Source organism: Galendromus occidentalis, unplaced genomic scaffold (genome assembly GCF_000255335.2).
Source record: "Galendromus occidentalis unplaced genomic scaffold, Mocc_1.1 scf7180000077360, whole genome shotgun sequence".
Taxonomy (NCBI): domain Eukaryota; kingdom Metazoa; phylum Arthropoda; class Arachnida; order Mesostigmata; family Phytoseiidae; genus Galendromus; species Galendromus occidentalis.
Window position 1 is genome coordinate 565,560 of NW_003805348.1, and position 10,224 is coordinate 575,783.

At 53.2% G+C, this 10,224-nt stretch overlaps 1 protein-coding gene across 1 annotated transcript; it reads left to right on the top strand.

Annotated features, from left to right (window-relative positions):
* Window positions 1–2,046: 2,046 nt before the first annotated feature.
* On the top strand, window positions 2,047–9,886 carry LOC100903603 (uncharacterized). The gene is made up of 4 exons (XM_029111148.1): window positions 2,047–2,545; window positions 4,835–5,044; window positions 7,973–8,122; window positions 9,438–9,886. The coding sequence occupies exons 1-4, from the start codon at window positions 2,165–2,167 to the stop codon at window positions 9,543–9,545; spliced, it is 849 nt and encodes a 282-aa protein (XP_028966981.1). The 5' UTR covers window positions 2,047–2,164; the 3' UTR covers window positions 9,546–9,886.
* Window positions 9,887–10,224: the final 338 nt, after the last annotated feature.

A 10,224-nucleotide genomic window follows, 5' to 3' on the forward strand; every position in this document is an offset into this window, starting at 1 on the left:
CGCGGCCCGCCTCCGAACCTCCTGTTTTTGTGATAACTCATTTCGAAGAGCAATTATTATCAACGCTCGCCCTTTGTTCCCCACGGATAAAAATGAAGCGAAAACACAATACTTTCCGAGCTTCGAGCGGCGTCCTATGTCCGCAGCAGCGATGTCCCGACCTGCCGCTGGCTTCCTGTCGACATCCTGTCGCCCAGAATAGCGCCGGATATCGATGGAACCATCGACTCTGAACGTTCTGAACAAGTACCCGCATAGCATTCGAAACATTCTCGCCAATTTCCTAGATCCCGTCGAACGTTCAGATCGACACTGGGAGCTCATCTATCCGACGAGTTTGCAATCGGGATAGAGCTGCACTCCGATGATGATCGGCGCTCGGAGGAGTCCGAAGATCTGAATTCCTCGCTCGACGTCGACCCCGGAACCGAGAGCCAGAAGAGCTCTGGTATTTCGAGAAGAGGATCGAGACATTCCATTCCAGGAAAGACGACCGCGCAGCGACGACGTGGTCGCTAGGATGGACTCCAACTACTGTAGCTGCGACTCCAATGATCAAGTGAACTACTCGGAGAACGACTTCTTGGCTCCATACATCGGCGACATTACGCCGAGTGAAGCGGATCACGCAATCGTGTCCCAGTAATACATGCTATCGAGCGTTTTCCCCTGGAAAAACAACTTTGTGATTCTGTATTATCGGGTGTGTCTATCGTTAGAAGCGGCGCCAGGAGACGGGCTGTATGAACGCTGCGTTGCCTAATGATGGACAGGGAGGATTCATTAATGAGATTTGCTCAATCGATCCGCTGCTGTATGGAGTCCGGCTCGACAAATCTACTTAAGCGAGCTTCGGAGCTCCGAGGACAGGATTCAGGCACATCAAACGTGCGAATTCCCTGACCGCTTCGAACGGTGAATATCTGAAGAGACATGATCTACATTCCGAGTGGAACCTTTCCCCAGCGGTACTTTCCCTGGGAGCGCTGCGTTAATCTCTCTCCATTTATTCGGACGTAGTGATCCAGCACGCATCCCGAATCAGGACCTCCGGTCAGTGTAGGGGTTTTCTAGCGAGAAAAACGGGCAGCGCATAAAAATCTCTATTAAAACTCCATTAGTAGCCTCGAAGGAGCCTGCGGGACCAGGGTAGAATATTTGAGCGCGACAAATCGTCACCGAAGGGTCGAACCAGATGTTTCCGGGCTCTGTTGGAAGTGGGCGCTCGATTCTGTTAACTTGGAGCTATACGTCAATTCCATCAAGATGAAAATTTTTGCTGCGAGAAAAGTTATCCCGAGTCGCGGCCTTGTACAGGTGGCGCCGACGGTGGCGTCCTGGATGTGCAATTCTCCCCGGTAAGCCAATTGATTCGCGTGTTCTCCACGGAGGGCGCCACCAGGGGTGGTCGTGAAAGAGCTCAATACGTCCATGTGAATATATTTTCCGTCAACGAAAGCCTTCATCAATAAGAAAAGCGAGCAGATAGCTGCTTTCGCTCAATACGATGTAATGCGACACTCTTCGAGCACACGAGCTCGTCATTGATGGCGTCCCTCCTGATTAGACGCAGGAGCATACGAATGCCGTGCCTCCGGCTTCTTGCGAGTATTCGTTCTTCGCCTCCGCAGGCGAATCCATGCATGCACTAATTGCCCTCCCGGTTCAGCGTCCGAGCTCGGGCCCGTGGATTTACCGGGTCTCCTGAGATTCGGAATTCCTCTGGAGCTTTCATTCTCGAGACCGCGCACCTTTGCGGACGCGTTTCCAGGACTTCCTTGGACCATATCCTAATGGCGGAAGTCGGGACAAACCTAACTCAGGATGAATGTCATGGTCGCGTACTACTCAAGACTACGCACGTATCGATCATCGAGTCTTATCGTCTCGATTTCCGCTGAACTTCCCCAGAGGGGGAACCACCCTGATGACGTCTCGTGGAGAAGAGAACACGAGGGAGGGCCCGCTTGGGGGCCGGGGCCGGTACCCTCGCCGACGTCCCTCTCCACTGTAGCTAACGTGGGGCTGCCGTGCGGTATCGTACATGACTCCAGCACGCGACATTCTGTCGTCGGAGACATAGCTCGCATCTGTGACGTGCCTGTCACGGCAAGCGAGTGGTCGATCTTGTGTGGCATTGTGTGCAGTTCATTTTCGGCATCGTATGCAAATTGACGATCCTTACGCTTGCATTGGACACCCCGTCATCCGTCACTTTGGCGCGCTTTCACATTTCCTTGAAGAACTTGGGCAGGAGTTGCCATGCCCTGCCCGGGTTCTCACCGCCCGACATCGAGCCATCGGTGTCGATGAGCGCGCGTGTCCGCTGCGCTCACCTGTGACGTTGGCTCAGACGTCGGAGCCGCAGGAGGAGGATGGCTCCGCACGTTCGAGACGTAGTTGCAGCAGCCCCCTCCATTGTTCGCCGTATTCGCCGTCACCTGTTCGTAAACCTCTCACGTTGAACAGCATTGGCTCTCAGATTTTGTCGTCGAATTTCAAATATCTTAAGACGGTTGACGGCTTCATCAAACTGATTCATGTGGTGAGTTCGATTTTTTGTTTCTCTCCTCCATTCGACTCTGCTAATCTCTGCGATAGCTGTGTTTCCTCAAGAGCGAAGCACGCGAGCTGGAAGAAGCGTTCTCGGCTTCGTTCGTGGCGACGAGGCGTTTTCTCAACGTTCGCGAAAGAGCTCCGACACCGGTTTGGTAGAGATGATGCGGAGCCGACGTTCTCCGGCTGTCGTGGTGAGCGAAGAAGCCGGAGGTTTTAAGATTTCCCGATAGGCGAAGTTTTGCTCATTCTTTCGGAGTAGACGCGAAACCGCTCGAAACTTCACGGATGATCTGGTCCTATCGAAGTCGATATCTTCCGAGATCTTCTCGACCTGGGCTCTTGATTTCTGCTATCGCTCGATTCCTTCACTAGAACCCCGTCTAGGGGTCTATTCTAAGTTAGCCTGACTATGTCGACGCATTTGTCCACTACTGCCCAACAATCGATTCATCTGATCGAACAATGAGGAGCAGGAAAGAAGGAACCACCAGGAGGATTATTCCACCCCCCTCGAGCCGAGCAAGGCGAGCCCCCAGGTCCAGCGCCTCTGGTCGGGGATCGCGGAGGCTCCCTGGAAATACCGGGTTCTCAATTCCGAGCCCTGGACGAACCTAATTTCCGGAGGAATCAAAAACCGGTTTGAGAACTCGAACGCTCTCGAAATTTTATCTCGGGAGCGGATGTCTTCCCACCTTCTCTCGACGAGCGCGGTACAAAAACTAAGCTCTGAAAATATGACTCTGCAGAAACTTCGACTCGATGTTCCATCCTTTCGATGCTTTGCGGCGTTGCCTTTCTCTAGAAGGAAATTCATTCTCTCGGATTCAACTCACCATCGCCGATCCCCAAGGAAAATAATTCTCGGGCCTCGTGTGAGGCGCGGTGGATGTGAGAAATGAGACGATCGACTGGTTTCCGCTTTCCCTCTGACCTCCCTCGTTTCTTATCTCGTTTCCTTCATCACTGTCTCGGCGGTCTGCTGCTGCTGCCACTGCCGCCGTAGACGTTCGGAAAGAAAACGCGATCTAGAGAGCGAAATAGCGGGAGAAAGAGCGAAGGAAATCAGAGATCCGGACCGGTCTTTCATTGTAAGGGGAATCGTTGTAGCCATTCGACGATGTTGTTACGGCTCTCCGTATCAATCGCTCGCCCGAGCGTTTGCTCGATCGCTCGGTCGTTTGCTTGCCGTTCCCCCTGACTGACTGACGGGCGAACTGGAGCCGATCGATTGCGCTCGCTCGCTCGATCGGGCGGGCGATCGCCCCATCGATTTTCAAAGAGTTCACCGCTCGCGGGGGAGAGTGTTCAAAGTTTGCAGTTCCGCTTGTCGTCGAACGCTGCGTTGTAGTAATAGCGATGTTTGCTCAAGTCGACTTCGTTGTTGTCGCCGTCGACGTCCGAAAGCGGCTCGGTGGGAGTTCAGAGGGGCCGTAGTCCTCGTAGAGGACCTTCCAGAGAAAAGGGAGATCACATCCAACGATGTATTATATGTTCCCCCATTATGGAAGTCTCACGTACCTACAGAATCGATCTGTCGTCGATATGTGATCGATGTAGAGGGTATCGATTCGTGGTTAGATCGATTCGCCAGGGTTCTAACGCTCACGAGAGGTTCGCATTTATTAGAACGGAACGTGCGTCTCAGCTGCGTACGGCTTCTAACAGAGAACTTTGAGCAAGCTTTCGGTCGGAAGCATGAGCAGACTTCCCTTTTTTTTCGAGCGAACGGCTCCGATTCCTCCAAACCACGAGCGGCTCGGTGTTTGGGGAAACCCAAATCGCAATTCGCTGCTGAAAAGTGCACACGTCTCTTCCGCGCGGCTTGCTCCCGTTCTCGTAGCGGAGACCTCAACGTGAAGGCATTAGTGTCCATAGATGTATAAACTCGCTTTTCAAGGTCCACTAGGTCTTATGTTGCCTCAGACTTGGTTCGCTTTTGATTGCACACCGCCTGTGGAAGGCACCAAGGATTCTGAACGCCTCAGTGAGCTTTGGCACTAGCAGAAGCAGCAGCGGCGGCAAGCAATAAACGGATCTTTCCCGAAAGGTCCGGATCGTTCGTCGCCGACCTGGTTGAGACCTGGTTTCGGATCCGCCCAAGCTACGATCCATCGAAGTCGTCCGAGTAGCCTTCCCGCGGAAGCCCAGTCCCGAGCGGGCTTCGCGCTCCGATATCGATCTTGACTCCGAGTCGGGAGTTGTAGGACCCGAGCTCCAAGAGGCATAAACGTTCCGGAAACGGAAATTGACGTGAAATTGTGTCGTTACTTTGCAGGTGCTATGTCTGTACTGTGGGATGAGCATGCTGTATAGCTGCCACCCAACAGCGATGAACAATCAGATGCTGCCAGCGCATCTCTCCTGTACGTCGCGTCAGATCAACTTCATCCTGACGCACCTGTCCGCTTTCGTCCTGCACTCGGTTATCCTGCTGTCGTATTTGCTTTCACCACTCAGCAGCGTCTTACTACCGAGTACGATCCTGGTAAGCCCATGAGACGTGAGCTCCTTCCGAGACTTCATTTTTTTCAGGGTGTTCGTTTCTATCGTTGTCAAGGATCGCTGGGATCGATACAAGTTGTTCCGGGAGTCCTCCATGACTTTCAAGGGCGTTTGTTGTCAGATCCTGATTGATTCTCTTGCTCAGCCTTCAGGGAGAGCCCATCAGAGCCCTGGTCTGTGGCTAGGATATCTATCTTTGGTGCTGCTGTCAATTTTAATAATTCGCCTTCTTCGGAGGCGTGAGGGCTTTACGAAACTCGGAGTTGCGTCCCGACGGGAGCTCATCCCCGCTCTCTGGTGCCGTATCTTTCCGAACTGAGGACCCGTCGGGAAAAGTTCGAGATGCACGTATTTGTTCAGCCTCATCCAACGGATTTTCCGAATTCCGCTTTATTCATCTTCTTGATGGGAAGATCGAAGCGAAGAAAATCGCGGATTTCCCTATTAGGAGGGAACTGTTTTGCGACCCGAGTGGGCGAATCCGAGATGCATACGCTTGATCGGTGTATTGCATCTTTCCCAGCTTGATCCCAGCACGGGATTCGATCGGGATCGCTCTCTCGTACGAAGCTTTCCTTCTTTCCTTCGCGGAGCCCCGGATATCCGATAGCAACTGGCAAGGCGGAGGAAGTGTCTATACTCCCCTTCCAGGTGTTCGATACTCTCAGCGCGTTCGTTTATCACAATCCGATCTGCGCTTCGGTGTGTTGATTCCGATCATATCAAGCTCAGACGCAAGATGGGGTCCATAAACTCGAGATAATTGATCATCGCGCTCGTCGCTAGTTCGACTTCAGTTGAGCGTGTGTCGATTCGAAAGGTCTCAGATCCCCCTGGTATTCGCTTGGCTGAGCGGCGTTTTTTCAGTTGGGCCGGGCTCGGAGTACCCTGAGGGAAGCTCTGGGCGAGACCCGGCGAGAGGAGTCGATCAAGTAGGCCGGCAACTTGTTCTGAAAAAAGAAAAAAAAAGCAAGAGTAGACTTCGGTACGGTGTTACTTTTTCTCTTGAGCACCGCTCTACAATGGGTCGGAAGTCGGGGTGCACGCTGCGTTGAATCTCCCTGAAAAAAACGCATCCCACTTCTGAACTCCAGCTCGAGAAGCAATTCACACGGTCTCGCATTGGACTTTCACCACGCGAGAAACGACGTCGAGGCGCAGTCACAACAGGGACGCTCCAAATGCGGTCGCCCGCCTGCCTGCTTCTCTAACCGCAAGTCCGGTCCGAGTTTAGCATCGGAAGGTCCCATTAGTCACCCGCAGACGTCCAGGACGTCGCGACGCAAGAATGGAAAGAAGCGGAAAAAGAGGAGGAAAGGAGAAATGCAAGTGTCAGCCGGCATTGTACGGAGCGAACCACTTTTGACTGTCCCTTGAGGAGGTCTTTTTTCCGTTGCAATGCAAATCGGGCAATCTCGTGGTGGATCCCTCGAGCAACCGCTCTGCGACCGCCCTCAACAACGACTACGCTCGTTCTTCTCCGGTGGGAACGGCGGTGTCCTCGTCATCGTTCCCACCAACAGCACAATCAGCACGAGCTGTACGGTCAAGCGGCGGAAGTCCAACGAAGTGCATGCTTTCCAGTGACGTCATCGGCCGCAGCTGCAGCATCGTCCGTCGTGAGAGGATCTGCTTTTCTGGAGTGGTGATCTTGCTCTTCGGTATCGAAATGAAGGAGGGACCAGGCTCCATAAACGACAGATATGTCGCACGACTGCTCCAACCAGTCGGCGGGAGAGCCGACCTCGGAAGCCTGTCAAGCTGTCTCCGCACGAGTCAGCTCTGGGGATCCACATTGTAGAACTCCTCGTCCGTACGACGCTCCCCGCGCGGCCTCGGATTGGACGTTGTTCTTTCAGTCGTTCCCACCGGCATCGTCGCCGTAAAGACTGCTCAACTCCCTCGGACCTGTTCTGCTGCTGGTTCGTGATTCAGGGGTTCGACGAGAAGATGTTCAGTCGGTCAGAATAGCAAGGAGGCAGTCAAGCAAACACTTTACAACACCCAGAGGAGCCATAGACTATTTAGAAGTATTCAGCAGACTCGAAACATTATTCCATCGGTCATGGAGGATATGGAGAAGCTTTCCGGATCGGTTACCCACGCCATTCCGACGCAGCGATCTCTCCCACGAATCACTTATCTCCGCCACGCGACAGTTTTTGAGTGGCAGGCCCGGCTCGAGCCAAGTTTCCTCCTGGCTCCCTGAACCATCCTCTGGGAGAAGCCGCTGCTGGGAACGAGGGACCGAGAAGCCTTGTCCACCCATGAGAAGGATACCATTTGCTTGCTGATGGTGGCCGGTGCTGAGAGGGTCGGGATGGACTCCGAATTTCGGCGTCGAGCTTCTTGACGGGGACGTCGCGTCGTCTCCCCTCCCTCCCCTTGCGTTTCCTTGCACTCGTGACCAGGAGCTGCGCTGGATGCTGCGAGAGAAAGGATGTGGTCGTCAGTTGAGACGATGTTCATCCAAACAGCAGTCGCCATCTAGTCAAGCGCGTCGTTGGATCCACCTATCCCTTTGTTATCCATCGGTGAAACTCCATCGACGGTCCGTCAGCTGTTCCGTGCGACCGTTTTTTGCGATCCGATGTCCCAGCGGACGACACGGAGTGGGCGTGACATGAACAGAAAAATAGAGACAGCGGAGATAGAGCAATCTCTTGTCGTTGTTATCGCTTTCCGTCAATGCGTGACAGACGCTTCCTTGAGACTCAGGTGTTCTTCTCGGGCTCCAGCTGCGGCTCCCACAGACGTCCATCTTGTTTCTGCTAGTCTCAGCTGGTGGACCACTCAGCCGGCCGGTCGGTCGGTCGGTCGGTCGGTCGTTCGGTCGCTTAGTCAGTCAGTCAGTCACTCACTCAGTCTGTTGGCCAGTCATTCCCCTCCTGACTCACCCATTTCGTTGCAGGAACTTATCGCAGGATGCATTTCGTTCACATGTGGTCTAAGCTCTTCTATCTTGTTAATGTCTGCCATGGCACTCCTTGATCTGCCCGATGCGATGCTACACGACAGCCGGCTCAGCACTCAAAGTATAGAGAATACCTTAGCAACATCGGTAGGTGTCTTCTTCTCTCGTATTTCTAAGCAATACCTCCTTTGCCTTCCATTTTCTCCCTCCCTCCCTCGACCCATTGTCCTCGAGAATGGCGTCTTCAAACACTGCGAAGCGGTGTAGTAGGAAACACGTGGAGCTCCAGACTCACTCAGCTCAGCAAGAAGACTTCGCTCCGTCGCGTGGCCGGGAACGACCTGAGTAGTGATGCTTCATCGCCTCCGAGCGATTGGATTGAAGTGAATTGAAACAAAGGTCTCTTCGGAGAGTCTGCGCTCTATTGTGACAGCGATGCCACGAACACGAGCATTTCTCGCGTATACAACACATCGAGGCTAGCTGACGCGGAAAGCTCGCTGGATCCCTGCCTCCCACCGGCCTTGAACGGAAATTCCTGGGTCATACGAATAGTCCATGCGGCTCCTATCATATGTTACGCAAGCCTACCGGAGTGCATGCTCTCGCGCTCGCTCGGCTACGGCAAAACGCAAACATCAGTTGACAATGAGACAAATAGGAATAGGAGATAGCTCTAATGGAACATTAATCCTCAACTGTCCAATATGAATGGATCGCGAGATACCCGCCCGGCGCTGGAACACAAGTCCGGGGGTCTCCGACTCGAAGTTTTGTTGTGGACTTTGGGAACGCATTGTGGAGGATCTCTCGTCTTACCTCTGTTCGCTGGTTGGGTACATCATTCCCGAATCCTGGGTACCCGTTTCCCGGATTCCCGAATCGTCGCCGGCAGTCCGGCTCAAAACCTCTCCGAAACCGGGCCGAGAGACTTGAATTGGGTTAGGTCGCAGCCCAAGCCAAGATAAGGTCGCCTCATGGTCATGTTTGCCCGTTTCTCCCCGATCTGACCTCTCGGAGTCGGGCATGTCGCAATCGAGCATGCTGGAATCGGGAATCCGGTACGGTACCCTCCATACGAAGGGCTCAACTGAGCTACCTTTCCACCGCACCCCGAAAACCCACTGGAGGAATCTGTGGAATTCGAGGAGGGACCAGGAACAGGGAAGCATTGAGACATAGTATCCCCGTAGCCGAAGGACCCAGTATTGCTCTAAGAAAGCTCTGCGGTATGGATGGCTGTTGAGAGAGAATGAAAAACATCGATTTCCCATGCAGTGAGGACCGTAATGATCGAACGTTGGATTTTCTGACTGTGCTTAATGGTCGTCCGTTATCCTCGATCCTATGTATTGATACGGACTCTCTCCCATCCCCCCTTACCCTCGGAGCTCCGCTGAATATTTCGGAAACGAGCGTATCGAATTAAGAGTGCGCCTAAACACCAAACTCTCCGTTTCAGGCGCTGGGCATCACAACTTCGTTGCTTTGTATGGCGTGCATTCTTCGCAATTACATATCCCTCCGAAGAAACCTCAACTACGACCTTTTGCTCAAGCCCATGGCTTAGCTGTTCTTCCATCGATTAGGGTGCGCCAACTTCTGAATATTCGAATGTGTTTTCCCACGGTCCCTTCTGCTGCGAACCCCAAGCGCGGAAGTGTCGACTTCGGTGTTCGGTAGCAATCGACAACGCATTGTTCCAGGTTGAATATTTCAATTTCTCGACATCCCTGTCGTAAGTCACGAGGAGAACCGTCCACCCCGCCGCGATAGGGGAGCCAGCACTGCGGATTATGTACGCGGCTATTACGGAATCATTCCTGATGATGCGTTATCGTTGCTACGCACCGATGTATAAATTCGAGAGGTGCATATACATATTTGAGCAGAAGCGAAAAGGTGATACTGAAATTATGGCGAGCATCGGAATTGCCGCGTGGAAAAAGAATAAACCCGTTGGATGTTTGAACGAAGTACCCACTCCATGTCTTGAGCATGCGTTATTGTGAGCACAGCTGTGTCAGCCGGAGGAATTCCGAGAAGCCTGGGCAGGAGTGACAGCGCAAATGAAGTTCTCGACATGAGGTCCCTCAGCCGTAGTTTTGACAGGAGCACAGCTGATGGCCTCTGAGAGGCTCGGCGGGCTCCGGTCGTAGTCCCGACGTCAGCTAGGGTTAAGGAGGAAAGGAAAAATAGGAAGGAACGACAACGTACTGAAAAGGCTCACAGAAGTAGCGGTCGCGTGT